At 37.2% G+C, this 24,473-nt stretch overlaps 1 protein-coding gene across 1 annotated transcript in view; it reads left to right on the top strand.

Annotated features, from left to right (window-relative positions):
- The window catches only part of LOC130868491 (fibronectin type III domain containing protein 3C1-like), a 35,372-nt gene extending 11,695 nt beyond the window's left edge, over positions 1-23,677 (top strand). Inside the window, exons 8-25 of the mRNA XM_057760690.1 lie at positions 5,945-6,004; positions 6,434-6,572; positions 7,354-7,407; positions 8,130-8,251; positions 8,338-8,512; positions 9,566-9,652; positions 9,856-9,994; positions 10,608-10,679; positions 11,281-11,399; positions 11,521-11,626; positions 12,017-12,123; positions 12,335-12,448; positions 13,436-13,585; positions 18,036-18,310; positions 18,619-18,834; positions 19,261-19,427; positions 22,328-22,449; positions 23,357-23,677. Of these exons, the coding sequence (XP_057616673.1) occupies positions 5,945-6,004; positions 6,434-6,572; positions 7,354-7,407; positions 8,130-8,251; positions 8,338-8,512; positions 9,566-9,652; positions 9,856-9,994; positions 10,608-10,679; positions 11,281-11,399; positions 11,521-11,626; positions 12,017-12,123; positions 12,335-12,448; positions 13,436-13,585; positions 18,036-18,310; positions 18,619-18,834; positions 19,261-19,427; positions 22,328-22,449; positions 23,357-23,677 (2,545 nt within the window). The remainder of the gene's footprint in view (positions 1-5,944; positions 6,005-6,433; positions 6,573-7,353; positions 7,408-8,129; positions 8,252-8,337; positions 8,513-9,565; positions 9,653-9,855; positions 9,995-10,607; positions 10,680-11,280; positions 11,400-11,520; positions 11,627-12,016; positions 12,124-12,334; positions 12,449-13,435; positions 13,586-18,035; positions 18,311-18,618; positions 18,835-19,260; positions 19,428-22,327; positions 22,450-23,356) is intronic.
- The last annotated feature ends 796 nt before the right edge of the window (positions 23,678-24,473 follow it).

The raw sequence follows: 24,473 nt of genomic DNA, 5'->3' as shown, positions 1-24,473 counted from the left end.
TCCATCAAAGACTAGAGAAGGATATAATGTTACCTAAGTTAACAGGAAGTGCATTGTAAGCAACTTACAAAACCCTAGAATTGATAGAGACATCTCGCTGCCCCAAAAGCCACCCAAAGTTCATTGTAAAATTGGGACATCATCTTCAGCCTACAGATCTGGCTGACTTTTCTATGAAGCAGGAAATTTCACAGACAGTTCTGCCTCTATTGGCAGTTTGTCAGTAATTTTCTTCTGTATCCTGGAGAATATCTGGCAGACTCTTTAATGAAGCAGGAACCCTGAAGGACTGTCTCACCTTCTTTAGTCAATTTCAACAATCATTTTTCAGCAGATCCTGCATGTCCAGTTTATATAGAAAACCATCAAGCAGGCAAGAGCAGTTTCTTGCCCAAATGGTTAGCCTTGTCACATTAAAGCAATTTCCATAATGAGTTTCTTCAATGCCCATCAATCTCTATGAAGAATTGGTTGCTTCCAGAAGCAGACATGTCTCACTGTAGAGAAGAGTCTCAGGTCTTAAAACACTTTCAATACCATATTCTGTAATTCTTTGAAAGATTTGAAGAATACCTATCTATCTGAAATATATCTCTGTACATCTAGAAAACCTAACTAACATGACTAAAAGTTTGGTTATTATAAATGACTATCTCTTAATCTGTATTTCTTAACAATATGTTTCATTTTAAAAGAGTTACACAAACACAATACCTTAAACAAGAGCAGAAATATTCACATAACCAAATTGACCTTAAATTTGTGTCAATCCAGAGCCCATATCAATGTAAAGTATTCATCTTTATATCTCCCTTTAAATGAAAACAAAAGTTTATAAACAATATTTCAGAATTTAAGCATAGTTCTCACCAAACTGCTTCCTGTTTTTGCTGAGCAAAGTATTTTGGGGAGGGGGGTTCATGGATACCTTTCAGAGGGCCCTATTCCATCAATCCACATTAGTCTAGAAGGAATATACAGGTTCTCAATTAACCTCTGTGGAAACAAATGCAGGACCTCTTTTCCAAAGGAACTTATTCTTCAACCCAAATTTGGAGTCAAGATATCTATTAAATATATATGTTGGTTTAGCTTAGCCACCCAAACAATGAAATGTCTCTCTGTGCTTAGCTCATTCACAGTCAAAAAACTCAAAGAAAACACAATAGCATACATAATCCAGACTCTTTGTGTATTTTCCATCTTTATGTGACCTTCTTTACTCTATTGTTTTTAAATATTTACTCTCTTTACTCCTTTAATTTATATCTGTCTGAACTCTTTTATATTAATTCTTTTTATAACTGTCTATACTCTTTGTTCTCTCTTTCCCAAGCCTATGTACAATTTTGTAATGAGTTAATTAATTAATTTTAAAAAGAAAAACAGCAATATTTTTACGTTTTACATACCAATCCCAGTTTCCACTCCCTGGATTCCTCCCCTTACATTCACCTAAAACCTCTACCCCACCCACCATCCACTCCTCATAGAGGGTAAGGCACATTGCTTTGAGTAAAATCCAAGGCCTTCTCTCCTATATCTAGACTGAACAAGGTATCCATCTAAAGAGAATGAGATCTCAAAAAGCCAGTACAAGCAGTAGGGATAAATCCTGGTGCCACTTCCAGTGGCCCTACAGTCTGCCCCAGTCATACAACTGTCACCCACATTCAGAGCAACTATTTTGGACCTAAGCTGTTTCCTTCCCTGTCTGGCTGGAGTTGGTGAGCTCCCATTACCTCAGATAAACTGTTTCAGTAGGTATATCCATCATAGCCTTGACCTATTTGCTCATAGTTTGACTCCTCCCACTCTTCAACTGGACTTTGGGAGCTCAGTCCAGTGCTCAGATGCAAGTCTCCAACTCTGTTTACATTAGTTTCTGGATGAAGGTCTATGGTAATATTTAAGATATTCATCAGTCTGACTACAGGGAAAGGCCAGCTCAAGCATCCTCTCTTCTATTGCTTAGGGTCTTAACTGGTATCATCCTTGTGAATTCCTGGGAATTTCTCTAGTGCCAGGTTTCTTGCTAGCCCCATAATGGCTCCCTCAATCAAAATAACTTTTTTCTTGCTCTCATCTCTGTCCTTCGTCCATCTCAACTATCCCATTTCCTCAAGTTCTCCTCCCCCTCCCCTTCTCCACTAGTCTTCCCCTTCCATCCACCCTACTCCCACAACCACCACACTCCCAATTTTCTCAGGCGATCTTGTCTGCTTCCCCTTTCCAGGTGGATCTATGTATGTTTTTCTTAGGGTTCACCTTGTTACTTAGCTGCTCTAGGATCATGAACTATAAAATCAATATCCTTTGCTTTACAGCTAGTATTCACTTATGATTGAGTACATACATATTCATATTTTGGGTCAGGGTTACCTCATTCAGTATAGTGTTTTTTATTTCCATCCATTTGTATTCAAAATTCAAGATGCCATTTTTTCTTAACCACTGAGTAGTGCTCTAATATGTAAATGTGCCACATTTTTTATCCATTCTTCGGTTGAGGGGCATATAGTTTGTTGCCAGGTTCTGGCTATTCTAAATAATTCTGCTATGAAAATAGTTGAATAAGTACTTGTACTATGATTGAGCATCTTTTAGCCCGGGAGTGATTTTGCTGGGTCTTGAGGTAGGTTGATTCCAAATTTTCTGAGAAACCTCTATACTGATTTCCAAAGTGGTTGTACAAGTTTGCATTTTCACCACCAATGGAGGAGTGTTCCCCTTACTCCACATCCTCTACAGCATAAGTTATCATTGGTGTTTTTGATCTTAGCCATTCTGAATGGTATAAGATGGTATCTCAGAGTTGTTTTGATTTGAATCTCCCTGATGGTTAAGGATGCTGACCTTTCCTTAAGTGTCTTTTGGCAATTTGAGATTCTTCTGTTGAGAATTCTCTGTTTAGTTTTGTACCCCATTTTTTAATTGCATTATTCAGAATTTTGTTATCTAATTTCTTGAGTTCTTTATATATTTTGGATGTCAGTCCTCTGTCTGATGTGGATTTCCCATTCAGTAGTCTGCCTTTTTGTCTTATTGACTGTTTTCTTTGCTTAACAAAAGGTTTTCAGTTTCACGATATTCCATTTATGTACTGTTGCTCTAAGTGTCTGGGTTACTGAGGTTATACTTAGGAAGTGGTCTCCTGTGTCCTTGCATTGAAGGCTACTTCCCACTTTCTCTTCTATTAGGTTCAATGTGGTTGCATTTATATGGAGTTATTTAATCCGTTTGGACTTGAGTTTTGTGCATGGGAATAGATATGGATCTATTTGCATTCTTCTACATGTTGACTGACATCCAGTTATGCCAGCACCATTTTTTGAAGATACTTTCTTTTTTCCATTGTATATTTTTAGCTTCTTTGTCAAAAATCAGTAGTTCATAGATGAGTAGATTAATATCTGCATCTTTGATTCGATTCCATTGATCAACCTCTCTGCTTTTTATGCCAATACCAAGCTGTTTTCATTACTCTCACTCTGTAATAGAGTTTCATGTCGGGATGGTAATGCCTCCAGAAATTCCTTTATTGTAAAGGATTGTTTTGAGTATCCTGGGTTTTTTGGTTTTTCATATGAACTTAAGTATTGTTCTTTCAAGGTCTGTGAAGAATTGTGTTGGGATTTTGATGCGGATTGCATTGAATATATAGATTGCTATTGGTAGGATTGCCATTTTTATTATGTTGATCCTGTCTTTCCAAGAGCATGAGTGACCTTTCCATTTTCTGGTATCTTCTTTAATTTCTTTCTCCAAAGATTTAATGTTTTTTTCAAACATGACTTTCCCTTCTTTGGTTAGGGTTACCACAAGATATTTTATGTTATTTGTGGCTTTTGTGAAAGATGATGATTCTCTAGTTTCTTTCACAACTTCTTTATCATTTGCATATGGCACGGCTACTGATTTTTTAGTTGATCTTGTATTCTGTAACATTACTGAAGAGATTTATCAGCTGTAGAAATTCCCTAGTAGAATTTTTGGGGTCACGTATGTATACTATCATATCATCTGCAAATAATGAAAGTTTGACTTCTTCCATTCCAATTGGTAGTCCCTTGATCTCCTTTTGTTGTCTTATTGTTCTAGCCAGAGCTTCAAGAACTATTTGAATAGATATGGAGACAATGGTGGCCTTGTCTTCTTCCTGATTTTAGTGGGATCACTTTGAGTTTGTTGTCCTATTGTTCTACCAGAACTTCAAGAACTATGATGAATATATATGGAGAGAGTGGTGGCCTTGTCTTGTTCCTGATTTTAGTGGGATCACTTTGAATTTCTCTCCATTTAATTTGATATTGGCTGTTGGCTTGCTGTATATTGCTTTCATTATGTTTAGATATGTTCCTTGTATCCGTGATCTCTCCAAGACCTTTATCATAAAGGGGTGGCGGATTTTGTCAAATGCTTTTTCAGCATCTAATGAGATGATCATGTGGATTTTTTCTTTCAGTATATTTATATGAATGATTACACTGATAGATTTTCATATGTTGAACCATCCCTGCTACTCTGGGATAAAGCCAACTTGATCATGGTGGATGATTTTTTGATGCGTTCTTACATATGCTTTTTCAGTATTTTATTAAGTATTTATTAAATTTATTTATATGGTGCTCTATTTGCATGTACAACTGAAGGTCAGAAGAAGGCACAGATCCCATTACAGATGCCTGTGAACCAACAAGTGGTTGCTGGGAATTGAACTCAGGACCTCTAGAAGAACAGCCAATGCTCTTAAACCCCTGACCAGTATTTTATTGAGTATTTTTATATCAATGTTCATGAGTGAGATTGATCTGATATTTTCTTTCTTGGTTGAGTCTTTGTGCAGTATTGGTATCAGGGTAACTGTAGCCTCATAAAGAGTTTGGCAAGGTTCCTTCTGTTTCTATTACGTGGAACACTTTAAGAAGTATAGGTATTAGCTCTTCTTTGAACTTCTGGAAGAATTCTGCACTGAAACTGTCCAGCCCTAGGCTTTTTTTCATTGGCAGGCTTTTGATGACAGCTTCTATTTTCTTGTAGGTTATAAGTCTTTTTAAATTGTCCACCTGGCCTTCATTTAATTTTGGTATGTGGTACTTATCCAGAAAATTGTCAATTTCTTTTTAATTTTCCAATTTTGTGGAGTACATGCTTTTATAGTATGACCTAATGATTCTCTAAATTTCCTGAGTATTTGTTGTTGTGTCCCCTTTTCATTTATTATTTCTGTTAATTTGGATGCTTTCTTGTTGTGGATTTGTACCACATGTTGGGCACCATTTTGTAGGTGGAGGATGCTCATTTGTTCCCAGACACTCAGATGTGAAATAATAACACAGAAAGTATATTAATTATAACACTGTTTGGCCATTCACTTAGGTATATTGCTAGCTAGCTCTTATATCTTAAATTAAACCATTCCATTATTTTATGTTTTAACATGAGGCTTCTGGTTTAGTGATAAGGTTCCAGGGATTCTGTCTCCTTCAGCAGCTACATGGCTTCTCTCTGACTACACCTTCTTTCCTCCTCTATCTCTGCTTGGAATTCACACCTCTCTCTATTCTGCACTGCAATACTCCCAAAGCAGATTCTTTATTAACCAATAGTAATAAAAAAGATTCACAGCATATAGAGGGGAATCCCACATCACCAAACAGACAGAAATTCAAAGCGATACCACTGAAAACAAGAATAAGACAAGATTGTCCACTCTCCATATCTATTCAATATAGTACTTGAGGTTCTACTAGAGCAATGAGACAGCAAAAGGAGCCTACTAGTGACATTATTTTGTACAGATATAAAGTGGTTTAAAGTTATCCAAACATCAAGGAAAATTATGATTCTTTAACAGTTATTCAGGTATTATGAGACTAGGACTGCTTAGTTAGCTGTTAAATATGTATATGAGATCCCATGTAAACAAAGATTATCTTCACAGTGATAATGAGATTACAGTGGACCTACATGATCTCCAGCCCTGCACAGTCTACTTTTTAAGGTAAGAAGTCTGCCTTATACAACCTGCAACCAGCCTGAAAGCCAGCCAAGACTCCTTAACCTTTGAGAGTTTAGTACTTAAAATTCCTGAAGTCAGCCTGGTTTTTTTTACCAACAAAATGCCCTTTCCTTTTAGGTTCAAACAACCCCACCTCCAAACTCATGTAAGAAACCCTAGTTTAATTCATTAGGTTACCCTGAAAAGAAAGGCCATGAAGATAGAAAGTAGGGGACTATTGGGAGTTAGAAGGGAGCAAAAGAGTATAATGGGAAAGGAGGAAGTATGATCTTCTATGAAAATGAGAAAATGTGAGCCATTACTATGTATGAAGAATATATGCTAACAACAGAACAACAAAACATGTGTCTAGAAACACAATCCTGCAACTTAGTACTTGAAAGCTTATGACAATTGCTGTTACCCTTTCAGAGTTACAACCATAAGAGATGCACAGCACAGAAATCTGTCTGAAGTGGTTAGTTTCACAACACGTGGCTGTGAACCGGACCCTCCACTTGCACCCAAACTAATTAGCAGAACCAAGAACAGCCTGAACCTGCAGTGGAAAGTAAGGATTTTACTGACAAAAGCATCTCAGTGTGACTTTAAAACACTCTTTGATATCTTAAAATTTTTTTTTTTTTTTGGTTTTTCGAGACAGGGTTTCTCTGTGGTTTTGGAGCCTGTCCTGGAACTAGCTCTGTAGACCAGGCTGGTCTCGAACTCACAGAGATCCGCCTGCCTCTGCCTCCCGAGTGCTGGGATTAAAGGCGTGCGCCACCACCGATGGTTTATGCATGTTTCATCTAACTTACTTCTCTTCACAATGCTTTCTCTTCACTCTGAGAGGTCCTGCCAAGCAAATTGAGAAATGTCAGTAGAATTTAGATAATTAATAGAAAGTGAATTTCATCTAACTTACTTTTCCAATGCTTCTCTTCACAACGCTCTTTCTCTTCACTGAGAGGTCCTGCCAAGCAAATTGAGAAATGTCAATGGAATATAGATAATTAATAAAAAGTGAACTGCCATTTCCAGCACTGAAATTTTGGTGGTAGTCATCACAGTTATCAATAAATGTATCTCTTCATTTTCTTAGGTGTTAGTTTTAATTTCTTTCCTTTAATTCAGTGTGAAAACAGAAATTATAGAATCAGTGTGTATGTTGTAGACTGTAAGACATGTGTTCTAACCTAAAATCTGAATTGTCATAAAAGCAAATATCCAAAAAAATTGCAGTAATTTATACCACATTAAATGCATACACATATGTATATAATTCACAACACATATACATATGTATTATATAAAAATAACTTATCATAATTTTAATACTCTGATCTATGCAGGGTTCCAAAGATAATGGATCCAAAATAAGCAGCTTTCTTTTGGAATGGGATGAGGTATGCACTTTTGTTTTGATTTTATTTTTATTAAAATACTTTTTCATATAATATATGCAAATTACTATTTCCACACCCTCAACTCCAGGTACCCTATGTATCCCCAATGCATATTCACAGACTTTCTTGTTCTTCTTAGAAAACAAGCATCTAAAATAAGAAAGAAGAAAATAATAATAAGATATATAAAAGCAAGGAAACCTGAATAGGACAAAATAAATAAATAAAAGAAAAAGAGCCAAAGAAAAGGCACATAAACACATAAAGACATACAGACCCACGTTTGCACACCTAGAAATCTCACAAGGATCAAAAACCATAATATCTAAGCCAAAGATTCATACATATTTTTAAATGCCCAGATAAGTATTATGAGTCACGAAAAAATCTTAAAACATACTATTGAGTTCACTTTGCATTGGTCAACTACTGCTGGGAATAGATCCTGCCGTTAAGTGTGGTTTGGATACCTAGTGAGACTCCATGGGAGAAAATGAATTTTTCCTTTGCAAGCGCTTTTCAACTGGAGATAACTTTCAGGTAAAGGATGAGAGCTTGTGTCCATTTCCCATCTCAGTGCAGTGACCCCATGGGGATTAAAACTCATGCACAGATACCTTTAAAAATCATTCACCTGATTGTGAATGATTAGCACTATGATGACTATGTGTTGTTAAGTGCACTATTTTAAAATATACTAATATATTGTGTGCATTGTCAAGGGTAAAGGTGAAGAGTTCAAAATTTGCTACAGTGGTCCCATGAAACAGCACGAGATATTTAAACTGACCGCTTCTACGAAGTATGCGTTCAGATTAGCTGCCAAAAATCACTTCGGCTCCAGGTACACTGAATTACTTTCACTATTGAAAAGTCTATAGTGCCATGAGATCCTGAAACTGGTGTTTCCACTTTAACATATCCTTTTAGTAATTTCAGTGAAATAGCCGTCTTCTACACATCAGGAAACACACCTCCAGCACCGCTGCCTCCTAAGTTGAAAGAAGCAGGAGTCTATCGTTTGTGGCTGGAATGGTGTGCCCCAACAAACCCAAACCCAAATGAAACTCTTACTTATGTCCTCGAGATGGAGGAACCAAGATCTGTAAGTTTCCGGTTTGGGGGCTATGATCTTTAGCCTCATCTCTCAATGCTGTTTTATACTCACTTCTCACTTGGAGGGAGGAACAACCTTGAGTCCCTGGGTTCTGAATGGGCTCAATGCAGAGCAACTAACTGTTGGGCAAGTCTGCATAGGCCCCTCATCCTCAACCAGCTCAAGGCAACAGCAGCATCTCTGCACTCTGCTCGTTCTGTTCAAAGACGTCTGCTAGCATTTTCAGCTCCAGCCCTGTTCTGGCTGACTCTGTGGTCACAGATATCTTTCAGCACCTTTACACAAATCTGCCAAGCTGTCTACCTTCATCTCAGTTTTCTCGTGTGGGTGGGCAACTATCTCATTCCATTTGGAGCTTTCAAATCTGTGTCAAAGAGCTGGTCGATTTAAACAGCAGCCACAAATTACTATGTACAAGCCACAAAATGTTAAATGGAGGAGATAACATTGAGACGTGTTCTGGGTCGTAACTAATAGGCGACTTACATGTGCTATCTCACTATGTTGTGAAAAATGGACCATTTAAAATTAAAAATTATCTCCATTGTCTATTAAAACTAACTTCTCTCACACAATACATCCCTTTACAACACCACTCCTCCTAGATCCACCCCCAACACACGCACACACGCACACACACACACACACACACACACACACACCTCCCAGATCTGCTACTCCTTCGTTTCCCTTCAAAAATGAGCAGGCCTCCAAGAGACAACAAGCGAACACAGTCAAACAAGATATATATAATATGACAAAGCAAAAGCCCTCATATCAGAGCTGGAAAAGGCAACTCAGTAGGAGGGGGAAACTCTCAAACACAGGCAAAAGAGTCAGAGATACACCCACTCCCACTGTTAGGAGTCCCAAGAAAGCATCAAGCTAACAGCTGTAACATATATGCAGAGGAACTGGTGCAGACCCTTTGGGGTTCAGAAAGTCTAAGGTACTTTCTCAAGACCATTAAGGTAGATAGTGAGTTGAAGTTAGAGCTTGAACCTAAGCTTCGTTCCTAAATTCCCTGTCCTCCATTTTCAGGAATTCGGTTTTAAACCTAAATACAGTGGAGAAGATCTCTCCTGCATTGTAAAAAATCTTCAGAGAAATACTACATACAAGTTTCGGGTATGTGTCATAATATAATAATTGGTGTTGCGTTTTCATATAAGACTAAACTCTTTGTTGTAATAAATGGTGGCTTTTTCTTTGAAATGAAACTTTGCTTTACATTTAATTCTTGAAAATGCTCACCCAGCTGCACATTACACATTATCAAAGCAGACATTTATTTCCAATGTCCAACAAAATATTTTCTTTTACACAAACAGATTTTTGCCTGCAATCTGGAAGGAAGAAGCAACCCCAGCAGAGAAGTAAAATATTCTACTTGTCCAGCCAATCCTGAATACCCAAAGAAACCATATGTAGTGGGAGAAATTCAAGCACGCCAAGTAAAAATTGGATGGGGTAAATAATTCTATGTCTAAAATTTGTTCTCTCCATAATTACTATTGAAAAGAAATCTTTCTGCAATTGTTCTAAGCTTAATAAAATATTGTCATATGCATGTGAAATAGTCTGCCATATAAATGAGTTTATATAAACCCTATTATTATTTTGCTAATTTGCTATTGAATTTCCTATAGCTAGCTTAATTATTCACACATGAACTAACTTTTGAACTTCATATGGATCCTTAAATAACCATCTTCCAAGTAAAATTTTAGACAACATAGGTACAGTAGAAAGAAGTCTGTGTCACAGATAAATGTCAGCTTAACCAAAAGTTATATTTAAACACATTTATGGCCTCGACTAGATAAATTAAAGTTATTCACAAATTCTTTTCATTTTAGTTTCTTGCCAAGACCTTTGAAATACTATCTAAATACTTGATGAGTGATATCAAATGTATGTAACTTGTACTAGGTTTGCAGATTATAACTAGTATATAGATATAAATACAACAATGTGTCATGTTTATATTTTTCTCTGTGAGAAGTTACAATTCATGAGAAAAATGTTAGTGAAAGACTTCCAAGACTTTTCTAGATCACTTAAAATTTGTTTCTCTTTTTAGACTCCCCCAAAGACAATGACGGAATGCACATTTCAAGTTACAGTTTAGAAGTCAGTGAAAATTCAGACGGTGGTAAGGAAACACGAATTTTAAAAGATTTTATTTCTAAATAATTGGATACTCATTTAGAAGTTATAAAAAATAGCACAGCATTCCCTAGTAAAATGTTAACTTAGCTTCACCTAATAGTAGTGTCTTATGTAACCATAGTGCACAGAATCAGAAAATTAATATAAATATACACCTATAAAACCAAACCATAAAATGTAATTGGAGTCCTTTGAGTTTTGATAAGAAGTGATTACTTACTGATCCGTTAAAACTTTTGTTTAATTCTACTTGGAATAAAATAATTTATCATAAAAAGATTATTAAATTTTGCTGGAAAGTGGTGGTGCACACATTTAAAATCCCAGCACTCAAGAGGGAGAGGCAGGCAGAGTTCTATGAGTTGTAGACCAATTTGATCTACAGAGTGAGTTCCAGGATAGCCAATGATACACAGAAAAACCCTGTCTTGAAATCTTACCCCCAAAAAGATTATTGGATCAAGTTATGTTCCAAAATGGTTGTTTCTTAGCATATATCATGCATACATTAATTGTCGTGGGAACTTATAAAATTTAAAAGTGACCTACGAACAAATTGAGGTAATTTTCTTTTCTTCCTGCAGCAAATCTCTGGAAGATAATCTACAATGGCACTCTTCAGGAATTTCTGTACGATAGTCTCCAACCAGGCACCACATATAAACTGAGAGTCTTTTGCACTTCACCTGTAGGCAAAAGCCAGGTAAGAAATCAGAAAGGGGAGAGTTCTCAAACTGAGGGTTGAAATAAACTGTTATATTACTGAATGTTTTCTAAAGCTGATCTCCAATTTAGTTAAATAGTAAAATATTCTCTGTTTCTAGCCTTCTGATGTATTGACAATTCAGACACCCACTCTACCTCCTGAGTCTTGTAGCCCACTGCCCTCAAACAGTGAAATCAAGTGCAAGGACACCAACCTTCTCCTTGGTAAGTGAGGCTTCCTTACATGATTGACAACTGTACCTAAGCTTCTTGTCCTGTGACTTTTGCTTTGAGTGCATGTGGTAATATCATCAAGTAGAATTTCCTTTTAGTCTGAATTGAAAGATTCTTAGCAAACCAAGGCTTGGCAATGGAAACCTAGCTTTTTAATGCCTAAGTCAAATTATGAGGTTAATTGAAACTATAAGCTTGATGTCTATAAGCATTTTAAGAGAGAAATCTTAACTTAAAGAACCATTCCTAAAACCTAGAGACTTGGTATGGAGCTAAAGGATAGTGTATCTGTTTAGCATAAACAAGAGTGAGTTCAAACACTAGTACATAAATACCTAATTTGGGGAGGGGAGAATTGAGTGCATTTTACATATTTTATAGACAATCATTCCGTTAATGGGAACTTGGAAACAGTTGTGCGTGGCAAAAAAGCAAAAGGCCCCCGGAATGACAGAGAGGAGTATCCAGGCACTGAAACAAAATGTACAGTAAGTAAATGACTTCCTGAAGAACCCACAGTTTCTGGATAAAAGCATAAAATAGGAGAAGAGAAGTTGCACTGCCCAGGTGACCCGCCTGAACTTCAGTTCACTTTGAGTGAATACATGCTTGCACTGTACTTGCCGTCCAGGTAAGGAGTGACCACGCCTGCAAAGTCATGCATGGGTTTGTTTATTTGTATGTCTGTTTAATTTGTAGCTTGGATCTCCTTCAATGAAGTGTGGAACTGTACCAGCCCGGCACCCTCCTTCTCAGTGTGGTACACCTGTGCTAACCTGCAAGGGTCCAACCTGTGTTGCTGTCAGTTGGGAGGTATTTTACTAATTCAACTTCTTATTAATTTTGCTGATACACAAACATGTTAATGGGTTAGAACATTTCTGGGGAAAACTTGAAATCTCTCATGAATCATAGATTAGAATTAGGATACCATAACCCTCAGACCTTGGTTTCTAGAACATACCTAGGACTTGATAAACATAATACCATGAAGACTACAAAAGTGATATTCTGCTCTTCAGGTATCAACTATAAAAGCAGGGATCAAAATGGGTTACTAATTGAGGTTTTAAAGCTAATGCAAGAGATAGCTAAGGTAAATCATTTTATAAAAGTTTAACTTTCTGTGCTGATGAGGACTGAAGCTGGGGCTGATTCATGCATGCTAGGCAAGCGCTCTACTTCTGAACAATATCACCAGCCCAGAACTTGCTATTCTTTGAAGAACGTCATTGAAAAATCTTCTGGTACCATTTCTAACCTGTAACTGCAAGCTGGTACATAAGGTATATCAGAGATGTAAAAATATGTTTTTAACAACCCATGTGAATGTCTTACCAAACCACTTACGTTCTTAAAAATAAAGATTAGCCTAATTATTTAGGCGAATAGGTTCATTTGGGTTGTTCTTTTTTCCCCAGTCTCAAGCATTGGTTTATTTTTTAACATTGACAGAAAGGCTTAGTCTGTTAATAATGTATGACAACGCTGATTTTTAACTTATGTAGGCCAATTCACCAGGGTATGTGATCAGTGGTTTATCATACTAACCAATGGCAATGTTAAACAATATTAATATATTTGTTTTCATTCATCTCAGTTGTGAAATCAGCACGTCCTTTTTCTTACTCTAACTTGTGCCTTTGAATGTGGTTCTAGTGTCCAGTCTGTGTTTGTTTCCATCCATCTCTATCCTGTTTCACTTGATGGATTACAAGCTTCATGTGTTATTCCTCTCCACAGTATCTAATATACCACTTAGAAAAAGGATTGAATTTCTGTATGCATTTCATCTTTCAGATTCCTAAATGCAATGGTGCTGAAATCACTGCTTACCGACTGCAGTGGGGACAAGTTGAAGATTCCATGCACTTGATTTACACTGGCCCTTGTTTGCAGTACGAAGTCAAAGGCCTTATTCCAGCAACTACGTATTTTTGCAGAGTACAGGTAGAGTTGACATTTCCTTCATTATAAAGAAGGCAATAGCTATTAAACTGCACTTCCCATATATATAGAATACTAGTGTTATTTCCAATGTAAAGACCAGAGTAAAGTCATGAAGGGAAGGATTTCTAAGAATATTGCTTATCTTTGACTACAGCACTTGGAGTTCCTTCTCATATTATTTAAAGCCCCAAATGATCTCACATGTACTTTCCAGTCCCACTTGATCTGCCATATTTCCATTATATTTCTGTGGTTTTCAGATCTCTCTGAACTTAGCAATTATCTAAAATGCTTATTTAAAACACTGACTTGAGTCAGGGCTGTTGTACATGCATCTATTCCCACAATTTTATAAACTGAAGAAGAGGATTGCCACAGGTTTGAGGTAAGCCTGGGACATGAGGAAGGGAACTCAAGACAGTGACCTCTTCCTTGGAAGCTGAACTCTTACTTGGAAGTTGAGGGATCAGGTTTTGGTGTTGATTGCTTAAAGGTTTGACAGTTTGGTTGGTCTAAGGAGTTCACCAGCCTGAAGAGAAAGGGTGTGTTGAGTGGCTGGGCTTGGCGGAGCACACTTTTAATCCCAGTATTCTGGAGGCAGAGGCAATTGGATCTCTGTGAGTTCAGTGCTCAACATGAAAAGAACAAGGAGGATTTAGGGGACTTCACAGGATTGCTGGGTACTAATACAGTCTGGTTAAGGTATGCAAGTAAGGACCCCTGTCTGAGGGGTAGGGAGAGTAGCAAGACGAGGGGCAGACTGGGAAGGGGTAAGAGAGGATGCCTTCAGTCCTCCTTGTCCTTCAGGAAGCAGATGAGGCATACCAAGCTGCATCTTTAATGAGGTTCCAGAAAGGGCTGAGAGGATAATGATATTTGGTGGGAAGGTGTTCTGGGAATGAGGCAGTCTGTCTCCAGGGACAAAGGATGATATGTCTGAGTCTCCATAGACCCACAGGGGAAAATGGGTATTTGAGTATTGAAATATACTGTAAGAGTGTCTTTGAGGGAGGTATGCACTAGTTAGTGGTGTCAGGTAATTATTTGGACAACATTTGTCCCATACATGTGGTCTGCCTGATCAAAGATGAAGAAAACAAGACAAGGACACATTTATTTTAGTTAAAACTGAGGGCACTTCTCAGAAAAGAATTATAGAGCAAACTTCTTTTATACAGTCTAGGGTTTTTATAGGGCTTGTGGAAGAGGATATTCAGTGGGCAAAGTGCAAAATGGCCTGATCATTTAGATGGGATGGTGTTCTCAAACTAGAATGTGTGGGAATGGTATTAGTGGCATTGCCTTTGGGAAATTGTAAACTGTCAATCGCTTGACAGAAGGGGCTAATAGGGCTGCTCGAACAAAACCTGCACAATGATACCAATTGACATGTCAACATAGATTAGGGAAATCCTATATTCCCCACTCCTAGATGTACAGGCTGTTAAGACTGCCATTAGAGGGAAAGACATTTTTTTCCAGGGATAAGACACCTAAGTGCAATCCCAACTGGTCACTGTAAAACAGACACACACACACACACACACACAAATTCAACATTTGAGTGCATTTAGTGTTGCCTATATGTGTGTGTACCTCTTCCCCCCATGTGTGTGTGTGTGTTGTGTGTGTGTGTAGCAGTAATAAACAATCGTAGGCCATGGATATGAAAGGAATGGAGCATAGGAGGGGTTGGAGAGAAGAGAGTGAGAGAGAAAGAACATAATTATGCTTTAATTAAATAAAAGGAATCTCCTCAGGTTAAAATGAGGTTGCTTTCAAAATAAGATAGGCATGTTTTTGATCTCTGACAGTTATCACGGTTAGGATAACCTCTATAGAATTTTTATTCTGAACAAATTGACTCCACCTGGAAAGTGTGCCCCTCTGCCTATCTTGTTCCTCAAAGCCAGTTCTGGCATAAATGCTTCCCATATACCAGCTGGAAGTGATCCAAATTTTTTGTGAAAAACTAGAACAATAATAAGTGCAACTTAAAAGTTTGCAGGAGGAAGTACAAACTTAAAATAATCTGACATGTGCTCTCTGTAAAATTTAATCCATCACAATAGCATAGGGCTATATGTGAGCCTTAACGGTTGGCCACTTGCCTAGTGTGTGCAAAGGGCCTGGGATACATACTCAGCACTACTCAGCCCTACCAAAATAAAAGAAAGAAAAAGAAAGCAGGCAAAGCTGAACATGATGGTTCACAGTTAGAATCCCAACACTTGGGAGAAGGAGGCAGGAGGATCCCAAGGTCCAGGTTAGCCCGGGCTACACAGTGATACACTTTCCCCAGAAAGAAAAAAATTAATTAAAAAGTGAGTTTTTAAATATTTTAAATATTGCTTAATTGGATGAATAGGGTGTGGAACTCTGTGGAAGAATGCCTATTCACCATACTCAGGCACTCAGTGAGACGTACATACCACAAAAATAAATATTTTGGGAAAAATCTGCAGAAGTTAGGCACATTTGCTTTAGGACATGATTTCATTCTGTTCTTCCTTTGGTAATATTCTCTTAGGATCATCTGTCTATTACATAAAATTAGAACGCTGGAGTCCCCAACTGTTACTGCATTGGGATCTCTCCAATTAGGTTAATCACAAATCACCTGTATATAAAGGTGCTCCAAAATTTCACAGCAGGCCTTTATCAGTCATTAAACAATGACACTCTGTTTCTTCATATCCTTTTGATTGAAAGCCAGTTTTTCTGATATAGGTTTAGTTATTCCTGCTTTCCTTCAGATTACATTTGCACAAAATATTTTATTCTATCCTTTTACATTCACTATATATATATATATATATATATATATATTCATAGAAGAAACGTGGGTTTTTTAAAAGCAACCTGTAATTAGGTCTTATTTACAGCCAGTCATACCATTGTCTTTTTCTTTATTTCGGTTTCTCTTGTGGGGGGGTGGTAATTAGTTCAAGATGAGGTTTGTCTGGGTAGCCATGGCTGTCCTGGAACTCAATCTGTTGACCAGGCTGCCTTCGAACTCAAAGAGATCCACCTGCCTCTGCCTCTGTCTCCCAAAGTGCTAGGACTAAAGCCATGCACCACCACTGCCCAGTTGTCCTTTTCTTTAAAAAGGGTCAGTATTTCTATGTATCCTAGATTGGCCTTGAACTATTGATCTTTCTGCCTCCACCAAACAAGTACTGGAATTGTAGGTATGTGCCACCATGCCTGGCACTCCATAGGATTTAATGTAAAAGTTTAATACCGAGTGTTCTTTGTCTACAGTGGAATCAAATTATCAATATAAAAAGATATCATAAATGTTTATCAGAGAGAAATTTAATGATACAGTTTCATATTTTCCATGGTCAAAGCTGGAATCTCAAAGAAAAACTTTAAATGTACAGAACCGGATGAATATCAAAATGCATCCTGCCAAAATGAGTGGAGATGAACTAAAACAGTACTGAGGAAAAAACTCAGAACATTAGATTGTTATATTACCACAGAACTCGATTCAGTAATCTAAGTTTCTATATCAGGTAATGAACAGAATGGCAAAATAAAAAAAAAGCAAGCAGAAGGGAAGAAACAAGAAATATATAGTCAGAAATCAAAAATAAAAAACAATAGTAAAATTCAATAAAACATTATGATTGATTTACTAGAAAAAAAACAAGAAAGTTTTAAAAACTTCTTATAAAACTGACAAGGATGAAAACGATAGAGGGCCTGGGGTGATCAGTGTGACAAGCCATGGGTTCATCTGCACTAAAAAGGGATGGACACAAATCACTGATTTCTGGAATATAACAGCGTTATTTTTACAAACTCAGAACACTTTTATATACGAACACAAGAAGTGAAACTGATCCTCAAAAATCACAAAGCACTGAAGCCTAGGTGGTGTTTAGCCCTGTAGTCATGAAAGAATTTGTGTCTATATAATAAAGACAATAAGAATTTCCAGCAGAATTATTCAAGGCGTTTAAAGAGAAATTAGCAGTGAGTTTATATCTTCCTTTCCAGAATGAAACAATAAAACACTAAGTAAAAGCATAAACCACCAGGCACATACATGTAGTATCAACTACTTGAGACTGAAATGCTAGGATCCCTTAAGTCCAGAGGTTTCGGTCCAACCTGAGCAACATAACAAGTATCTGTCTCTTAACAATAAATAAATAAAAGTGATAAGAAGAATGGAGAAAAGCTTAGTGTCATAGTTGATGAGTCTTGTGAGGGTTAGTTATCTAAAATGTCCGTATAACACTCCTGACTTTCCTTCCCTTGTGTGCACTTTTACCTTTCTAAAGACGCAGACTGCAAGTCTCAGAATGTATTTCTCCAATATAGAATCAAATTGTTAGAATATGAGTTTATGATGCACTGTTTCATTATGCAACAAAGTGGCTCATGCACAGAAAATCATCAAAATGAATTGCTAACAAATGTTGCATGTGTTTTTCAGGCTGTCAATACAGTTGGGGTTGGAATGTTTGGAGCAACTGGAAAAGTAACTACACCGGGAACTGTACCCGCCAAAGTTCCAATGTTACAAGAAGTTGAAGACAAAGTTCCTGCCAAACTGTCCTCATCTTGCATAGCTATCCAATGGGAGGAGCCAGACTGCCATGGCTCTCCCATCACTGGATATAACATCGAGTATGGAGAGAAAAAAATCTTGACTGTTGATAGAGTAACAGAGTATGTTCTGAAAAATCTACAGCCTAATACTACATACCGGTAAGTCACTCATATCTTATTTTGGGAAGGTGGAAAGAATGTTGAGAATTTTGAGCAGACCTGCATTTGTGTATTTAATACACTTCAAATTTCTTTTGAAAAGAGTTCTGCTTCATTGGCGAAATTTTATATTAGTAAGAACCATTTCTGCTTCTCATCAGTAGTTTTCAATAGTAGTTCTTTCTTGGAAACCTGTCTTGTAATCAGTACAATAGTCATTCGATATAGAGATAGAGTAGGTTATATGAAGAAAAGTATTTCCTCTACTAAATATAAATTCATATATTTTAACTTATTTTTACCACTAGAATCAGAATTCAAGCTATTAATCATTACGGACTAAGCCCTTTTAGCCCACCAATAAGAAGCAAAACCAAACCAATACTACCCGCGCCTCCACAGCTTGATTGTGTGGTCCAAGGACACCAGAGTCTCAGACTCAAATGGGGCAATACATCAAGGAAAAAATCTTGTGCTAAAAAAGTTATAAGCTACAGCTTACTAATGGAGGATCAACCTGGCAGGTAACCTATTTACCATTTAAAGTCTATTGTAATTAGAACACTTTGAACTGGTATATCTTGCCAGCCATTCTCTCTCTCTCTCTCTCTGTCTGTCTCTCTCTCTCTCACACACACACAAATATCTTAATCTGTAGTTTCAGTGAACAAAGTCGACATGAAAACAATAACAGTTTATCCTTGTCCATAGATAAACTGTGTATTTTCCCTTCTTCCTAACCACTTTTCCTTTACCTAGTGCAATGTAAGTACCAGAGAACAGAAGTTTTGGAAGAAAGAGAGAAAGCCTGCCACCCTGACAGTATTGATCTTGTGACTTGATTTCTTTTTGCCTTTTTCTTTGTTTTCCCTTTCTGGTTTATTTTGACTTTCTTGGGTTCAACTGCTGATTATAACATTGCTTCCTAATCTTTATCTTTTTCCTCTCAGATTTTCTGTCATTTACCATGGGCCTGATCTGACTCACAACGTGCAAAAATTGAGTGAATATACACAATACAAGTTTAAAATCCAGGCATGTAATGAAGCTGGTGAGGGACCACAGTCTGATGTCTACACTTTCACTACAACAAAAACCCCACCTGGTGCTCTTAAAGGTAAATGATGCATGCAGACACTGAACATTTTCTTAGAGCTTCCTCAGCACACATATATAAGCAGTAATTAGAAAATGCTAAGTCAAGAGAGGCAGCAAGGCTCAGAAGGACAAATGCCACATGTTCTCTCTCATGGAAATTCTGACTTCTTAATTTTATATAAATGTATTTAGGTGAGAGTCAGTATGGGTAGAGGTGAGGAAAGTAGAAATCATAAGACTAGGGGAGACTCTAAGGAAAGAGGTAGAAAGGGCATGGAACACATATGACATTAAAGTAGAAGGGGATTCAGGAGGTTGAGGAGTACAAGTAGTAAGACAGAGCAGGAAACTGAGATGCACAGACAATGGGGAACCTAAACAAACTCAAAATGTTTCAAAACACCATAAGGAAGTCTCTTTCTTCTTTGCTGATTTAAAAATTAAATTAAGTGGCAAGGCTTATAGGTTAAGAGCCCTGGCTCCACTTGCTAAGCACCTGGGTTCAATTCCCAGCACCCACATGACAGCTCACAACTGTCTGTAACTCCATTTCAGGGGATCTGGCTCCCTTGTATGGTAATACCTGGAGGCAAAACATGAATGCACATAAAATAATAATGAATAAATTATAAAAAAAAAAACTGTGGAGCAGTGGTCATTCACACCATTAATGCCAGCACTCAGCGGGACAGAAGGCGGCGGATCACTGTGAATTCTAGGCCAGCCTGGGCAACAGAGCAAGTTCCAGGACAGGCTCCAAAGCTACAGAGAAATCCAGTCTCATGAAACAGGAAAAAAATTGTAAAAATAAAATTAAATTAAATCTTGGGTCTAGAGAAATGGTTCAGTAGTTGGGAGCACTAGCTGCTCTTGCAGAGAACCCAGGATCAATTCCCAGTGCCTACATGGCATCTCACAGCCATCTGTAGCTACAGTTCCAGGGGATCTAGTGCCTATTTCTGTCCTCCACAGACACCAGGCACACATAGTGCAGACATAATATATGCAAGCAAAACACCCACACACATAAAATAGATAAATAATTTAAAATTTAAATTAAATTAAATCTTAAAATTAGCAGCAGTAATTTTTAAAATTCACTAATAAAATATCAGAAAAGTAGTTCTTAATGGTGTACTTAAGGAGCAATGAAAAGATTTATCAAGACTTCAAGCCTGGTGGTGGGGGCACACACCTTTAATCTCAGCACTTGGGAGGTAGAGCCAGGCGAGTCTTTGCATTCAAGGCCAGCCTGGTCTAATGAGTGAGTTCCAAGACAACCAAGACTGCTGTACTGAGAAACTCTCTCAAAAAAAATTTTAAAAGGATTAATAAAACTCCTGCCATCAATATTTTTCAAATATCTTAGAGATCAGCACTGTAGGCTTTAAGAGTAAGACATGGAGCTGAAGGGAGGCCTCGAAGGTTAAGAGCACTGGTTGCTCTTGCATAGGACCCAGGTGATGTTCCCAGCACCCATTTGGTGGTTTACAACCATCTGTAAATCCAGTTGCAGAAAATCCACTTCCCTCTCAGACCTCTGTGAGCACCCAGCATACATACTGATGCCCATGCCAATATGCAGGCGAAAAACAGGCTCCTGATTTCCAAAATGGTGTGCTACCCACATTGTCATATCCATTCATTGTTACACATTATATTTTCATAAATGGATTGTTATAAAAAGTATTCAGGCCCAAAACTATACTAGGTGTTTGGGATCTTATTGTAGCACTGAGCCTTTCTTAAGGTGGGCTTCAAGCACAAAAACCATGTACTGGGTTGACATACTTCAGTTAACAAGAACAGTTAGCCAAAAAGCAGTTAGGACATTTAGAGACTTTTCCAAAACTATGGACTTTTAACTCAGTTGTCCTAAGGTCTGGAGCATGTTGCAATCAGAAGCTACGTGCTATGTATCAACTAACCATGAGTCCAAGTCGGCAGGTCCCAGAACCTCGGGTTTGAGGATTATTTTTCCCTCTCCCAGTTGTGATGGTCGGTTGATCCAGTCTTTCCACAAGAACTCTATCACTATTAATTTTCATTTATTTTATGTGAATTGGTGTTTTGCTTGCAAGTATGCCTGTGTGAGGGTGGCAGATCCCCTGGAACTGGAATAACAGATACTTGTGAGCTGCCATGTAGGTGCTGGGAATTGAACCTGGGTCCTCTGGAAGAGAAGCCCATGCTCTTAATTGTTGAGTCATCTCTCTAGTTCCCAAGTTCCATCACTAATATGAAATCATTCTTCTCCAGTGAAATGCTAACTGAAACACATTCAAATTAAATTAATTCTGCCAAGATGACAATAATCCTTTCTTCTTTTCCTGACTAATGTCCCTATATGTTTAAGCCCCATTTTCTTAAAATGTAGAGACTAACAACATGAAATGAATAGTGTGCTCCTTCCGACCTCACAAAGTTGTTGCACCCCTAAAATGTAATTACTTGTCCTTATGAAAATGTTTTTAAATGTAAAATATACCACATGAACACAATGCAGATTATCATAAAAGGAGAAAACAAAATTTAAATTAATATAAATATAAATAGAAAATATAATCATGTATTATTAATATATAACTTCATCAAGGTTTTGCTACAATAATGATGCCTGATGGTATAACAAAAGTAATTTCGATAATAAGTATTGTTCTGTTGGGTGTGGTAATGTACACCTTTAATGCCAGCACAAGGCTAGTCTGATCTTCATAGCAAATTCCAGGCCAGCCACAGCTACATAGGGAAACCATCTCTCAAAATACATAAATATCTTTTTAAAATATGGTTACATGTTTCTCATATTAGGTCTACATGTGCTTGTAATGGCTGTGTGGTTTAAGTCATTTTGATGTATTCAGCATCATTTAGAAAAAAAATAGAACTTTCTAATAAAATGCAATTTTCCTTTTCCAGCCCCTAAATTACATCCACTGAATAGCAACAGTTGTGAGATCAAATGGGATTCCTTGGAGCCAATTAAAGGTGATCCCATTGTTTACTGTCTTCAAGTCTTCACTGGAAAGAAAGTTGAACAGGTATATTCTTTCACATTTAGTCTCTAATATTCTGCCAGGCACGATAGCCCCTGACTGTAACCTCAGCACTTATGGGTAAACTCAGGAGGATGAAAGTACTCTTTGGTCACATAGCAAGTCTGAGGGTATCCTGGGCTCTACGAGGTCTTGTTTTTTGATATTAATATATATAATTAATAATATTAATAATTATTAATATATATATATTGGGGGGATGGGCACACATCTTTACAGGAGGATGATGGTACTCTTTGGTTACATAGCAAAGCTGAGGATATCTGGGGTCTATGAAGTCTTGTATGCTTGAAAAACAAAGTGCACTGGTGAGATGGGCACACATCTTTAATCCCAGCACTTGGGAGGCAGAGGCAGGCAGACCTCTGAGTTCTAGGTCAGCTTGGTCTACAGATTAAGTTCCAGGACAACAAGGGCTACACAGAGAAACCCTATCTTGAAAAAATACTGTAGTTCTATGTACAGCTGAGGTTAGAGCTTTTAGAGGGTAGTATGTTTCTTTCAAAGGGGTTTAAAGTAACTAAATCTTATTCCAAAGTCTCATCTGATCTGTAATATTTATGTACATAATCTAGCTTATTCATTTAATTAGCTCATCACCATTGAATTATGTAGTATTTCTTGATTCCACTGACCACAATCCATGTTCAAGTCCAGACATGAAATAATTAATTCTCAACAGCTGTAGGGTTTTCTTATGCTTTATTAAACATAATTATCTAATAAATACTAAATACTCTGAGAACATTAGAGACATTGAGTAAAATTTTACACTTGTTGTGAATATGTTCGTAAAATTAAAGAATTTTTGTTTTCCTTGTAATAAACACTATACAATATAGTTTTAATTGGAAAAAAAACTGTAATTTTCATTTGATTCCTTTTCCTTTAGATTTACAAAGGACCAAATACTACTTTTTCCTTTTCCAACTATCTTGAAAATTCAAGATATCACTTCAAGGTCTGTGCCGGACGCCAATATGAAAATTCTGATGGCATGCAAGAGCTCTGGGGGCCATATAGCCCCAGCTCACTTTTGTCAACTTATAAGCTTCAGTCCGGGTGTGACAAAGGCAGTGGACGGAAAAGAAGAAGCAAGCACAATAACAAGATAGAAATGAGTGATAACACCTTTGTTCTATCCCTTCTGACTGGATTTATACTTATTGTCATTTTGTGTGTTGTTTCAATTCAGTACTTCCTGATCAATTAGTCTATTCTTTTAGAAATTAGGAAAACACACTACATCAAATTTAAAAAAACCTTAGATACATCTTCACTCATACTTAAAAAATAAAGCTTATTGAGAGAAACTAGTAACAGATTTAAAAAAAAAAAAAACCCTGCTCATTATTTAAGAACTTTTAATGTGGCAGTTAAAGAGAATTTTTAGGGAAATTGATGTACTTTGAATTCCATCATTTTGTCAAAAAAATTTACATTGTTGTGCAAAACTACAAACTTTTGTTAAACTATTTCCTGCCTTAAATTTTCAAGCCAATCTTTTCCAAAAATTTTGAGACTATGAGGTAACATCGTTGTTCTGGAATTTCATTTGGAAGAAAATACTAAAATCACTTCTATTTGTCTAGTTAAATATCCATATGAAGAAATAAAAAGTACCTACCAAACTTTGTGCTATCATTTGTTCAAAAAATGTATTCAGCAATTGGATTCTACCCTGATAGTTTGAGTACTAGCTGGAGTTCTCTAAAGAACAGAACTGATGGAGTGAACACATATACTAATGGAGGATGCATTAGATTGCCTCCGAATAGTCCACCAATGACCGTCTCATGACAGAAAGGCCAAGAATCACTAGTTGTTTCACTCACGAGGCTGGATGTCTTCGCAGTCCCAGTGAGGAGCTGGAGCCTGGAGGATTCCTAGAGAAATGTAGGTTTTCAGAATACATTAGAATCCTGAAGAAGTTGGATTTAATACTGGGCATAGCAATAGGATAGAAAAACTTGCCAGGGAGAGTGAGGGAAAGCAGGCAAAAAGAAATG

The sequence above is a fragment of the Chionomys nivalis genome, chromosome X (genome assembly GCF_950005125.1).
Source record: "Chionomys nivalis chromosome X, mChiNiv1.1, whole genome shotgun sequence".
NCBI classification, from domain to species: Eukaryota; Metazoa; Chordata; class Mammalia; order Rodentia; family Cricetidae; genus Chionomys; species Chionomys nivalis.
The sequence above is the reverse complement of the archived record's forward strand: the minus strand, read 5'-3'. Positions and strand labels throughout refer to the sequence as shown.